Source organism: Schistocerca serialis, chromosome 2 (assembly GCF_023864345.2).
Source record: "Schistocerca serialis cubense isolate TAMUIC-IGC-003099 chromosome 2, iqSchSeri2.2, whole genome shotgun sequence".
Lineage (NCBI taxonomy): Eukaryota > Metazoa > Arthropoda > Insecta > Orthoptera > Acrididae > Schistocerca > Schistocerca serialis.
In genome coordinates, this window is record NC_064639.1 from 694916740 (window position 1) to 694931506 (window position 14767).

The 14767-nt window shown below is 37.3% G+C and overlaps 1 protein-coding gene across 1 annotated transcript in view; it reads right to left on the reverse strand.

The window, feature by feature from the left end:
• LOC126456338 (arrestin domain-containing protein 3-like) overlaps positions 1-11436 on the reverse strand; it is a 47551-nt gene extending 36115 nt beyond the window's left edge. The window contains exons 1-2 of the mRNA XM_050092091.1: positions 11313-11436; positions 11014-11225 (exon numbers count right to left, since the gene is read on the reverse strand). Coding sequence (XP_049948048.1) covers positions 11014-11225; positions 11313-11436 — 336 coding nt within the window. The remainder of the gene's footprint in view (positions 1-11013; positions 11226-11312) is intronic.
• Between the last annotated feature and the right edge of the window lie 3331 nt (positions 11437-14767).

Sequence of the window (14767 nt, forward strand, 5' to 3'; positions counted from 1 at the left end):
TACTCCCCTCACATCAAGAATATCTTGAAATTACAAAAAAAAGTCTTACACATAATATGTAAAAGAGGTCATAGGGAGCACTGTCGCCCTCTTTTTTCCAGACTCAGAATACACACAGTTATAAATTTATACATCTATGTGTCTGTATTCTATATTAAAAATAATATTTCAGAATTTATTGCCAGAGGGGAAATACATGAACATAATACCAGCGCTAAGGGTAATTTAGATATACCGTGCCACAGATTAGCAAGAACAGGAAATTCCCACAAAGTAAACCCACTCAAAATGTTCAATAAACTGCCAATTCATGTTCAGTCTATGGGTATAATTTTCTTTTTAAATTAAGTGGTACAGCTGGCTGTCAGATCATCCATTCTATGACATTAAAGAATTCTTTGAGATGCCTGAGGAGGATATTAGCATTTAAAAGTTGTCTGCAGTTAAAGATATTATTGTGTGCTGTGGTTAATTGTGTGTAATTACATAGTGTATACAATAAACAATACAATACTAGATTATATCAGATTATAGTATAGCTTACTGCATTAACTTTTAGAAGCTATCCTGGTGTAATTGGTACACTGCCATGCTTGAAACGTATTCCATAATGTACTGACACTTGTTTATGTACTAGTACATCCTGTATGATGAAGCCAATATCATTGTAAAATGATCTATGGTGAATAAAATTCTTGATTCTTTTCAGTGATCTGAGGATCAAATTGGGAAATTCCCCTGAGGTTTCCTTTGTAAAGGAACATTTGAAAACAAAGTATTTCAGTTTTTACTTTGCTACCTTCAATTTCTGTTCCTGTCTCAGTCACTAGGGACTGGACACCAACTTTGGTGCCATTAACAACCTTCACATATGACAAGAATTTCTTTGAGTTCTGAGAAAGACCAGTTGATATTACTCTGCTACAATAATTATTGAAGGCCTCAGTCATGGCTCTCTAGACAGCCAAATGTGTTTCAGTCAGCATCTCTCTAGCTGTAGCCCTACACTTTGTTTTACACCTATTATGCAGTAATCCCTGTTTCTATAGAAGTTTATTTATAGCAACTGTATACCATGGAGGTTCTCTTCCAGTATCAACCTTTCTACTGGGTACAATATATGGTCAATTATTCTTTTAAACTTGAGCCAGAGTGCTGAAAGTTTCTGTTTCCTCATTGAGATATGACGCAACTGATTTTTTATCTAGTTTACTGAGCATACATCTTTCTGATTCGTTTAGTTGTGATTTGTATTTTGGGAATCATTCTTGCCATAACAGTGTCATGGTCACTGATACCAGTTTTGATGTGGGCATTCTCAAAGAGTCTATTTGCTGCCATTAGATCCAATATAATTCCATCATGAGTGGGGTTCTTAACTATCTGCTCTATATAGCTTTCAGAGAAAGCATTTAGCAAAGTTTCACAGGATGTCTTATCATACCAACTACTAACAAAACTATAGTTTTCCCAATTAATTGTTGGATGATTAAAGTCTCCAACAATGATTACAGTATGATTGGTGGATTTAAGTACAAGTGAACAGAGGTTTTCTCAAAAGTTTTCCATTACATCAGGAGATGAGGCTGGTGGGTGATAGAAGGATCCAATCATCATCTTATACCCACTGTTGACACTGAGTCTTGCCCAAACAATCTCTCATGCTGCTTCAATTTGTACCTCAGTGGATAACAGTTTCTTGTCTACTGAGACAAATACATCACCTCCATTTTCAATTTTTCCATCCATTCAATACACAGTCAAATTTTCTCCAAAAATCTCATGGCCATCAATTTCAGGATTCAGCCCACTTTCTGTACATGTGAGATTCACAGCTTCTAATGAGCACTTCGAACTCTGGAACTTTGTTGCAAATGCTTTGGCATTTTACCATTAGGATTCTAATACTCTTACCTGTGGGAGGCATTTTTTTCAATCTTACACTGATACTTCCTACAGCTATCATTATATGGACTACATGGGAAGTCACCCAATCCAAAAAAACCTTGTATGCATCCCACACACAGTCAGCTACATGAATAGCAACCTCTGATGTGTAGTGCACACCTGACCATTTAGGGGGACCTTACGGTCCTCAAACCTATGGCACAAGTCCAGGAAGTCAGAGCTTAGCTTGGCACAAAACTTTTGAAGTCTCTGTTTCAGTCCTTCCACCTGACTCAGAACGAAAGAGCCATGATCAGTTCTAGGAACAATGCAGCAAATTGTGAGCTTCATTCACAGGTATCATTTCTTCCAATGTGTGCCAGTTTCAGTTTCAGTTTGTTGGTTAAGGGCATCAGTACAACACTCTGAGTCCTCCCTGGCCACTGTCCACCACACACAGGACACCTAAATCTAACACTGATGCACCACTCACAGTAAAGTGGATGGATATTGACAGATTGTGTACTTTCTGCAGAGGAGACAAGATCCACTGGACAGGATAGTACTTGAGGTACCTCTGGTACAGGTACACAATTCTCAGGAACTCTTCAAACACAACAATTCACAACTGTGGCCAATCATTTCACAGTAGTCATGGTGACTTCCAGCTGCTTATGAACATCATGACTGCTGGTGCAATGTATGATAAGGCAATGAACAAATAACTTTAAATTAAGGCAGCTGATTATCTTTTAATCTGTTGACCTAAAAAGTTGCTAATTCCCAATAAGAAGTGAAGCAAATACACAAAACTGGATTGCTATTAATGCAACCCAAAAACCTGTCATAAAAACTACTTCCTAAAACACTTTGATGTTAATTATAGTCATTTGCAAACTTGGAAACAGAGTTACTTTACATTAACGCAGATAAAATAGAGGGCTACTACTCTTTCAGGGAAAACTAAATGTACTGCAATATGTCACTTAGAAAATCTGCAACAGCAGCTAAATCACAAACACCAATTTGCTACAAATTGATTGTGAATGCAAGGACAATGACAGCTTCTGAAAATGCTCAAAAATGCACACAGTCCACAATTTGAGAACTTATGATGTTTTTATGCTGGGGCCACTGATAAGATGAGTGTTTAATTTAGAATTGTGATGAAAATGATAACAGTATTTCGAATAAATAAAACTACCATTGAAAATGAAGTTTGGAGGGGAATTTTCAAGAAACACTTAGAAATCCAGTGTTTTAAAAGATCAGTCAGTAGTTATTTTCATTTGGAGAAATGGTATTTACTAGCACTGATCAGTCAGGACTTGGGTGGGATGAATCAGGAGGAAATAGGAATGAAGGCACTGGGGGAACAGAAGTACAGAAACAGAAGGATAAATTAAATAAATATGCGGATAAGTTGTGAAATAAAAAAAATTGATGAGAAGAAATGGGTTATTGTGTCAATTTAATTAAAGAAATATTGTTATGATAGCAAGAGAGTGAAGTCTCAGATATAGTGAGCTTAGTGATGCCTAGGGGCTGTTATGAAGAAAATGTGGGTTTAGACTTGTGTTGCAGATGCCAAATTATGGTCATGTTTCTAATGGTAACTGGACTGAAGATGATGTAAATTCTAAATAAAACTCACAATATGTCAAACTAGATGTTAAAAAGTTATAAGTTTCTTTACAAAATTGTGATTAGTTTCAGAAAATTTTCTTGTAACAATTCCTTTTAGTAAAAACTGGTAGTAATAAGTGCTCAGAGCAGTGGAAAAATTATCAGCGTCTGCAATAAAGAAAGGTTAAGTAGTGCTGATGAAATTCAACAAATGTAGAGATTGTTTGTAAATGGAAGTGATGAGGCAAAAGATTACAATTCTTAAGTTATAATTAAATTACTTGAAATGTAAAACTCTGTTGAAAATGATTATGACAAGATGAAAGCTCACAATTCCAAACTGAGCATTAAATTAATTGAAAGAGTAACTGATGTTAGTAGTAGTGAAGATAATGAATTTGATGACGTTGTGAGAGACCTGTCAGAGGAGCCACACCCTGTAAGTTAATGGGAAGCTGTTTTATCAATATAAAAGGTGGAGCATTGGAAGGAAGGTACTTAATGGGCTCTAAATTAAAATAAACTCTGTCCGAACAGGCCTCTGAAGACCCAAGAGTACTAACTGAGCACAATGTCATTCTCAGCCTAAGGCATCACTGAATGCAGATAAGTGGCATATGATCAGAACACTGTTCTCCAGACCACTGTTAGTCTTCATGAATGGAGCACCTACTTCTGAGTCAAGTAGCTCCTCAATTGGCCTCACAAGGACTGAGTGGAGCCCACTTGTCAACAGCGCTCAGCAGACCTGGATGGTCACCCATCCAAGTGTTAATCACATCTGACAGTGCTTAACTTCAGTGATCTGAATGTGTTAACACTGTGGCAAGGCCAGTGAAGCTTAATGGACTAAGGGAGTTAAATCTCTGGGCTGTCAGAAGTACTCAGAAAAGAACTTGAGAAGGCAATTAAATTACATTGAGATGCCAGTAGTTGGAGTGAAGGTCAGGGGGCCTACAGGTAGACAGCAAGAAAATCAAGAAGCAAGTTTAACATTTGATGTTAGTGAGGTAGTCAGTAATGGATATCTTCTAATACCTGATCTTAGTGAACATATCATTTTGGGTATTGACTATTTACAAGAAGCAAATGTGGTTGTGAAGTGGAAAGAAAAATCTTTGTACATTATGGGTCAAGGAGCTAAAGAAACACAGACAATAAAGTATATGCAGTGGGCAAAATTAATAATTTATCTTGTGCAAACAAAAAGGCTTGTAGTATAAGAGCTAATAAAAAAAGATGAGAGAAGATGATTTCATGAAATTAACTGAGGAGACAGTGTCTGATGCTAATAGGTTACAGGAGATGCAAAGAAAATCATTTATATGAGATTATAGGGATGTATTTAGTAATTTTTTGGAATCATACAAAATTTTGCATGCATGTTAAAAACAAAACTGCATAAACAATTCTATATTAAGGAGATATGGACGTAATGAGGGTCTGAAAAATGATTAATTAATTTAATTAAATCCTGTGGTTCTTCCTGATCATAAAAATATGTACTTTATATATAGTACCTCATCATTTTTGTGTTAAAATGCCTTTCTAATGAGGTGCAGCTTCTGAATGCCTAATGGTCACACTACTGCCAAATACAAAACCTTGAAAACAACGTCTCATTATTTAATTTTGGTGCTGCTATTTCCATAGCAACTCATTTGCGTAGTATCCCTGGTGAACATATTGACTGCACTATGAGCAGGGACTTATTGCAATCGATCTTTCTGTCAGTAAAGTAGATAACTCAACTTTACTTATGTTTTTCACATGCGTTCATGTTCTGAACTTGTTGTTGCACCTGTGTATTTCAACCATTTTACTAGTAAAATTCCAAAAATGAAGAAGTTTAATTGCAGTCATAGATCTTACACTAATCAACACAAGCATGTTGTTGAAAATCATAAAAAATGAAGGAACTGAAGTGAGGCTAGCTTTAAACGTTTGCCAGATAGCGCTTTAAAAGTCAAGATGAAAAATTGTACTTAAAATGAACAAGGTGTTGATGCTGTAAATAGTGAAAAAATGATCACATTTTAATTAGTAAGTGGAAGACTTCAGAACTGCTTTTGCCTGTTGCTAAAAGTAAATACTTTAATAGTAAAAATCTCTTATGTTTAGTATGGGCATAAGGAAGAGAAGAGGCCTATCAGGCAAAACTGAAGTGGAATGTGTTGTTGTTGTGGTCTTCAGTCCTGAGACTGGTTTGATGCAGCTCTCCATGCTACTCTATCCTGTGCAAGCTTTTTCATCTCCCAGTACCTACTGCAACCTACATCCTTCTGAATCTGCTTAGTGTATTCATCTCTTGGTCTCCCTCTACGATTTTTACCCTCCACGCTCCCCTCCAATACTAAATTGGTGATACCTTGATGCCTCAGAACATGTCCTACCAACCGATCCCTTCTTCTGGTCAAGTTGTGCCACAAACTTCTCTTCTCCCCAATCCTATTCAATACCTCCTCATTAGTTATGTGATCTACCCATCTAATCTTCAGCATTCTTCTGTAGCACCACATTTCGAAAGCTTCTATTCTCTTCTTATCCAAACTATTTATCGTCCATGCTTCACTTCCATACATGGCTACACTCCATACGAATACTTTCAGAAATGACTTCCTGACACTTAAATCAATACTGGATGTTAACAAATTTCTCTTCTTCAGAAACGCTTTCCTTGCCATTGCCAGCCTACATTTTATATCCTCTCTGCTTCGACCATCATCAGTTATTTTGCTCCCCAAATAGCAAAACTCCTTTACTACTTTAAGTGCCTCATTTCCTAATCTAATTCCCTCAGCATCACCTGACTTAATTAGACTACATTCCATTATCCTTGTTTTGCTTTTGTTGATGTTCATCTTATATCCTCCTTTCAAGACACTGTCCATTCCATTCAACTGCTCTTCCAAGTCCTTTGCTGTCTCTGACAGAATTACAATGTCATCGGCGAACCTCAAAGTTTTTATTTCTACTCCATGAATTTTAATACCTACTCCGAATTTTTCTTTTGTTTCCTTTACTGCTTGTTCAATATACAGATTGAACAACATCGGGGAGAGGCTACAACCCTGTCTTACTCCCTTCCCAACCACTGCTTCCCTTTCATGTCCCTCGACTCTTATAACTGCCATCTGGTTTCTGTACAAATTGTAAATAGCCTTTCGCTCCCTGTATTTTACCCCTGCCACCTTTAGAATTTGAAAGAGAGTATTCCAGTCAACATTGTCAAAAGCTTTCTCTAAGTCTACAAATGCTAGAAACGTAGGTTTGCCTTTCCTTAATCTTTCTTCTAAGATAAGTCGTAAGGTCAGTATTGCCTCACGTGTTCCCGTGTTTCTACGGAATCCAAACTGATCTTCCCCGAGGTTGGCTTCTACTAGTTTTTCCATTCGTCTGTAAAGAATTCGTGTTAGTATTTTGCAGCTGTGACTTATTAAGCTGATAGTTCGGTAATTTTCACATCTGTCAACACCTGCTTTCTTTGGGATTGGAATTATTATATTCTTCTTGAAGTCTGTGGGTATTTCGCCTGTTTCATACATCTTGCTCACCAGATGGTAGAGTTTTGTCAGGACTGGCTCTCCCACGGCCGTCAGTAGTTCCAATGGAATATTGTCTACTCCGGGGGCCTTGTTTCGACTCAGGTCTTTCAGTGCTCTGTCAAACTCTTCACGCAGTATCATATCTCCCATTTCATCTTCATCTACATCCTCTTCCATTTCCATAATATTGTCCTCAAGTACATCGCCCTTGTATAGACCCTCTATATACTCCTTCCACCTTTCTGCTTTCCCTTCTTTGCTTAGAACTGGATTTCCATCTGAGCTCTTGATATTCATACAAGTCGTTCTCTTATCTCCAAAGGTCTCTTTAATTTTCCTGTAGGCGGTATCTATCTTACCCCTAGTGAGATAGGCCTCTACATCCTTACATTTGTCCTCTAGCCATTCCTGCTTAGCCATTTTGCACTTCCTGTCGATCTCATTTTTGAGACATTTGTATTCCTTTTTGCCTGTTTCACTTACTGCATTTTTATATTTTCTCCTTTCATCAATTAAATTCAATATTTCTTCTGTTACCCAAGGATTTCTACTAGCCCTCGTCTTTTTACCTACTTGATCCACTGCTGCCTTCACTACTTCATCCCTCAAAGTTACCCATTCTTCTTCTACTGTATTTATTTCCCCCATTCCTGTCAACTGCTCCCTTATGCTCTCCCTGAATCTCTGTACAACCTCTGGTTCTTTTAGTTTATCCAGGTCCCATCTCCTTAAATTCCCACCTTTTTGCAGTTTCTTCAGTTTTAATCTACATGTCATAACCAATAGATTGTGGTCAGAGTCCACATCTGCCCTTGGAAATGTCTTACAATTTAAAACCTGGTTCCTAAATCTCTGTCTTACCATTATATAATCTATCTGATACCTTTTAGTATCTCCAGGGTTCTTCCATGTATACAACCTTCTTTCATGATTCTTAAACCAAGTGTTAGTTATGATTATGTTGTGCTCTGTGCAAAATTCTACCAGGCGGCTTCCTCTTTCATTTCTGTCCCCCAATCCATATTCACCTACTATGTTTCCTTCTCTCCCTTTTCCTACACTCGAATTCCAGTCACCCATGACTATTAAATTTTCGTCTCCCTTCACAATCTGAATAATTTCTTTTATTTCATCATACATTTCTTCAATTTCTTCGTCATCTGCAGAGCTAGTTGGCATATAAACTTGTACTACTGTAGTAGGTGTGGGCTTCATATCTATCTTAGCCACAATAATGCGTTCACTATGCTGTTTGTAGTAGCTTACCCGCATTCCTATTTTCCTATTCATTATTAAACCTACTCCTGCATTACCCCTATTTGATTTGGTGTTTATAACCCTGTAGTCACCTGACCAGAAGTCTTGTTCCTCCTGCCACCGAACTTCACTAATTCCCACTATATCTAACTTCAACCTATCCATTTCCCTTTTTAAATTTTCTAACCTACCTGCCCGATTAAGGGATCTGACATTCCACGCTCCGATCCGTAGAACGCCAGTTTTCTTTCTCCTGATAACGACATCCTCTTGAGTAGTCCCCGCCCGGAGATCCGAATGGGGGACTATTTTACCTCCGGAATATTTTACCCAAGAGGACGCCATCATCATGTAATCATACAGTAAAGCTGCATGCCCTCGGGAAAAAGTGGAATGTAAAGTAATGAAATGTACAATGACATCTCCTATAACATGCATAAGCTATAGTAAAGGGAATATTTTCCTTACATATGCCATGAGGTGTATTGGAAAGGGAAGAAAAGCAGCAGACATTCCGTGCAATGATGGACTTCCCACCACCACCTGTCAAATTTGATAGGTATTATAAAAATTTTCACAATCCCTTAACAGAAATCAGTGAAGAACCTGTGCAGTAGGCAGTGAAGGAAACTGTAGACATTTGTTAATCTATTGATATTGTTGCTGCATTTGATGGTGCCTGGCAAAACAGAGGCCATACATTACAGAATGGAGTTGTCACAGCTACCTCTGTAGATACAGGCAAGATACTGAATTTTGAATGTCTGACAGAACACTTGCTGAAGTTGTGCCAATAAAGTAAATGGACACAAATGTGACAAAATTTGTGAAGGTTTCAGCATCAGTATGGAAAGCAAGGCGAAGTCTCCATTTTAGTAGGTCAATTGCTAGACCTGCAATACACTCACTACCTTGGTGATGGTGACTCTAAAAGCTTCAATAGTGTTGTGGCTGCTCAACTATATGGTGAAACTCTAAATTTAAAAAGAATGGAATGTATACAATAAGTGCAGAAGAGAATGGGGGCAAGACTTAGTAAACTCTGCAAGAACATAATAGTAAAAATTATCTGATGGAAAAACAATTGGTGGACAAGGCAGACTCACCAAATCAGAAATAGAAGATTTCATAGAATATTATGCTCTAATCATCAGGAGGAACAGTGAAAATGTCAGTGAAATGAAAAAAGCAACCTGGTTAACTCTATTTCACAGAATATCCACTGATGAACATCCACATCATGACGTCAGCCCAAAATGAAATATCTCATGGTGCAAGTATTATAGATGTAAAGCAAACAGACAAAACATTCACATGCAGACCCCATGCCAGAAACTGTTGAGGCAGAACGAAAGCTAACACACAGAGATCTTTCAAAGTCTAAGCTCTGGGAAAAATGTTTACATGGCAAAATGCAGAATTCAAATCAAAGCTTCAGCACTTGCATTTGGGAACACTTGCCAGAAACTGTTTGCCGGCCGGAGTGGCCAAGCGGTTAAAGGCGCTACAATCTGGAACCGCGCGACTGTTACGGTTGCAGGTTCGAATCCTGCCTCGGGCATGGATGTGTGTGCTGTCCTTAGGTTAGTTAGGTTTAAGTAGTTCTAAGTTCTAGGGGACTGATGACCTTACAAGTTAAGTCCCATAGTGCTCAGAGCCATTTGAACCATTTTGAACCAGAAACTGTTTTCATTGGCACATCACCTTTTCAGATTAGTGTGATGGATGCCACTATATCTTTTAATGATGAAGTAAGAAACAGATCAAAAATCAAGAGCAGAGTAGACATCAAAACTGAGGACAATATGAAAAGTGGACTGTCTAACGAAAAATGTTGAGGATTGCATGCTCAGTTGAGAAGTACTCCTCTTCATTGTGTTGAGTGTATTATGAAGAAAATATGCAGTAAAACTGATTATTTAAAAAAATGTCAGTGTCAATATATGTGTTCCTATTTTCCCTCACTGATATCTGGCAACCCTATATGTGTGAACCACACTTCTATACATTACCGGGGCTATTTCTTGTAGATTATAGCCAATAATGGTGTTAACTCTGCACATAATTCTTTAAGACTCTGGGTGCACTGACAAGTTTGGGTAACTTAAGTTTTGCATCTTTTTATATCACAACTCTTGGTACCTATACCATTCAGTTTTACACTCACACTAAAATTAAAATGACAAGTTGATGAAAAATGATTTTATGGTGGCAGTTGTGTTACCATATTTGAATCCTTTTAAATACTGGTGCATTCTTACTTCTTTTTTGAAGTTAAGCAAAACATGAATAACACTTGACAGTTAAAAAAGGTTGCAAAATGATTACTTTAAGTTGTGCCCAAAGATTTCATAAATAGCTGGTGTAGTGTGTGTCAAATACACACAAAACTTAAATAATATGCAAAAAAGGAGGATGAGGGTTTAGCATCCCATCAACAAATAGTCTGTAAACAAGACATGTTGCTGTGTAGATGAGAAACAATTACAATCAAATGAAAGTGGTCTATACCTTATGTACTTTGTTATTATTATTATTATTATTATTATTATTATTACTATAGTTATAGTCATCATCATCAGTAAACATAGTGGAATATTCTAAAATGGAGCATTCTTATATACAGTATAACAGAATGTTAGAAAATTCATTATAATATCATGTCCTCATATTAATGCAGTACTTCATAATAACATACCTTGACCAAAGGATCCTTATTCAGATCTAGGTGTGATATCACAGTGTAGAAAGCTTTGACTTTTTCATCAAATGCCCATGGCCGGTTCATTTTTGCTTTGATTGTGTAACGAATACGACCATATGTGCCTTCAAATGACGATGGCAAATTTTCTGGGAGTTTGACAGAAAAATTATACACATGCTCTCCTGGCGGAAGTGTGAGCTCCTGAGCTGAAACAGCCAGTATTCCACATAATTTTGTAAACCAAAGTGGGTATAGTTGTAGGCAATATAAGCACATCATCAATGGTCAGTAACCTAAACAAGAACTGTACAGAAGGTAATGTTCAGCTGTAATCCATTTCATGTAAATAATTTCTGGTTGATCATCTGGAGAGTCCTGCAATATGGATTCATGATTCAAGATATCCACTTCCCTCATTGATCTTCACAAACAATCACCATAAAATGAGGAGTGGTTGACTATTTCCCTGTTTAGATTACTATTATCTATGCAGACATTTATCAGCAACATTAAGATCATATGGAAACCTTGATTCCTCAATAAGTTCATGCACTGTTGAATCTTAAAGGTATTTTGAGCTCACATGTGATGAAGTATTTTGAACAGAACAAACTACTTCACTCTAAACAGCATGGATTCGAAAATCATTGGTCTTGCAAAACACATTTCATGCTTTTTTCTCATGACATCCTCCCTCAGCCAATACCAATGCATTACTGTGACTCATGAAACCATCACTTGCTGCCACTACAATGGCATGAGTGAGTGAGGTGGCGCAGTAGTTAGCACACTGGACTTGCATTTGGAAGGACAACATTTCAAACCCCCATCTGCCCATTCTAATTTAGGTTTTCCATGATTTCCCAATATCGCTTCAGGCAAATGCTGGGATGGTTCCTGTAAAAGGGCACAGCTGACTTCCTTCCCCATCATTCCCAATATGAGGGGACAAATGACCTCACTGTTTGGTCCCATCCCCCAAATCAATCAAACAGAGGCAGAGGGTGCTAGAAGCTGCAGATGGGTCCCAATGCAGGTGAAATGTCACTACTGGGTCCATGCAGAAATGCCCCATCTCAAACCAGACCCTCTGGCGGGTATCCTAGTTCTCTTCCACCATGTGACACTAGCCCAGACCACAGCCAAATCATTTATGACCCTGTGGTGCACTTATAGATTTGACTGTAGAAATAGGTAGGATGAACAGCTGGCTTCTGGGTATATAACTGATTGTGCAGAATAGACTCATCTGTTTGCGATATATGAAGCTATACTGTCAGATGTCATTATTGTTAATCACCATGACCCTGCTGTTAATTGGACTTAGTATAGACTGGTGGTTTGGACTGTATCATGTTTGCTCCCAACAATCTCGGCTCAGAAATTATTCCTGATACTTCCCCACCATTACAAACTTGACACAAACTGGATTTATGCATGACTGCAGTATAAGTTTTCTAGCCAGTTACTCACATAATAAACACTTGTGAGGGTATCTGTTGGGCTAACATATTAACTTCTATTGGTAGTTTAATATCTGCTTGATCGTGTTAGTACTTTTAAAAGGAAACAGTTACTAATATCTGCAATGACAAATGTCTCTTTACAGAGCACTAATAGCTTAAACAACTTTCAAATGAACACAACTAATTGCCATTTTACCATATAGCTAACAGGAATTTTCAATCCATCAATATAAATAATCAGATAATTTACAGAAGGAGTTGTTAGTAACACTTTTTATGGGATTCCAGGTTTATTGGGTATATGTTAGATTATAACTCAAAGTTATTAGAATTACATAATGGTTGTTTGGACTGAAAAATAAAATTTATCAGTCAATATTATTATATGACATTTATACTTGAGAAATTCATCAAATTATAATCTAATATTTTTAAAATGATGACAATAATAAATTTAAATTATTTCAAAAGTTTCTTTTAAAACTGAAGTGAACTCAAGTTTCCACATGTTGAAATATGTTTTTATTTTACATTTTAGCATATTTCTACTTAAATGAAATAATGTTCTGTAATTTATTTAGGCATAACAAAGATAACCAAAATTTATATGATTTCTGAAGTATTTTTGTGTACCAAGTAATCTGATTTTCCAAGTTTATTGAGTACTCCAAGTAATTGTACATATTGAGTACTCTGATTGTCTATGTGTATTGTATGCTCCTGTTTGAGGTGAAAATGGGGTCACTGGGCTGGGTAGCAGCCTCTTATGTGCAGTGCACACCTGACCCATCAAGGGGGACACCATAGTTCTCAACACTATGGTGCAAGTCTAGGAAGTCACAGCCTGACTTGGTACAGAACCTTCAAAGTCTCAGTTCAGAATACGGAAGCCACAATCAGTTCTGTGGACAACGCTAAAGATTGTAACATTTGTTGAGACTCTGTGGGCAAGGGTGATCTTCTCAACCTTCTCTGCCTATTCCTGGAATGATCCAAGAATGATCTCAAATCCCAGATGACAGTCATTGTTTTTCTAGCACACACCACTATCTGTAGTTGGTTGCACCCTGTTACCTCAATAGTAGCTGGTACAGCCTCTTCAGCATGTTGAATGAGGCCCCAGTTGTACACTGAGTGCACCTAGAATTCCTGCCTGACCCTTGCTGTCATTTCCTCAAGGAGTCCCTTTATTCATGACAAGTTTGAACGGTCAAAAATCAAAAGGCCCTTACCTTTTTGCTCCTGCTTTTCCATGACACATGATACAGCATGTTTCCCAACAGGTTAAGTGAGTCTCACCGGTTCAGTAACAAGGTCAGTGGGAAATAGCACCTTGAACATGTTGGTTAGAATTGAGGATTCTCCCTGATCTCCATTTCCCCCATACACGGAACTTAGATTTATCATTGACACACCACTCGATTTATCATTGACACATCACTCACAGACAAATGGATGGGCAGCAACAGTGTCTGTACTTCCTGTAGCGAAGACAGTATCCACAGGAGAGGATAGTATTTATGGTACATTTGGTGCCTTTCATACATGACTCTCAGGAGCCCTCCCAACACACCCATTTGCAGAAGCTTCCAAACACTTGACAGTTTGCTTACAAATGTCAATTAACTCATCCCATGATCAAGAACAGTATACACAGAGGAGCTGCACTGTGGTTAGTGTAATATTATATAGAACAATACACAATAACTTTAAGCTATGCTTGTTGATCCCTTTTAGTTTACAGTACTGATATGCTACAGTTGTGTCTACAACTAACATGACACAGCTAAAATGAGATGCCTATTATGGAAAGAGAAATATTTGGAATAAAATTTCCTTGTTCCCTGAAACATTTTTGAAGTTATGGTTACTAACAAACTCGAAAACAGCTTTAATTTACCAAAACTGCAGACAATATTTATGCCTGTTAAAAAACAAAACTAAATGTAACACAGTATGTTAGTTGTAAAATATTTGCAGTAAATGTAACTCACACATGCCAATTTACTATGAAATATGTCATGTACAACACTTGTGACTTCCGAAAATGTTCAAAAATATTTGTTTATTCACATATATATGTTCTGTAATTTAGGTTGATTAAGCTGTGTTTCATGACGAGAATACTGCTAAAATTGTGTAATGTACACACACTCACAAGCATCCAAAAATTCTCATAAATATACAATGAAATTAGGAATGATTGTATCTGAATGGTGATAAGTAGGGTAGAACATTTTACCTTGGCACACATTAAGAAGTTGCCTCTAGCCAGTCTCATA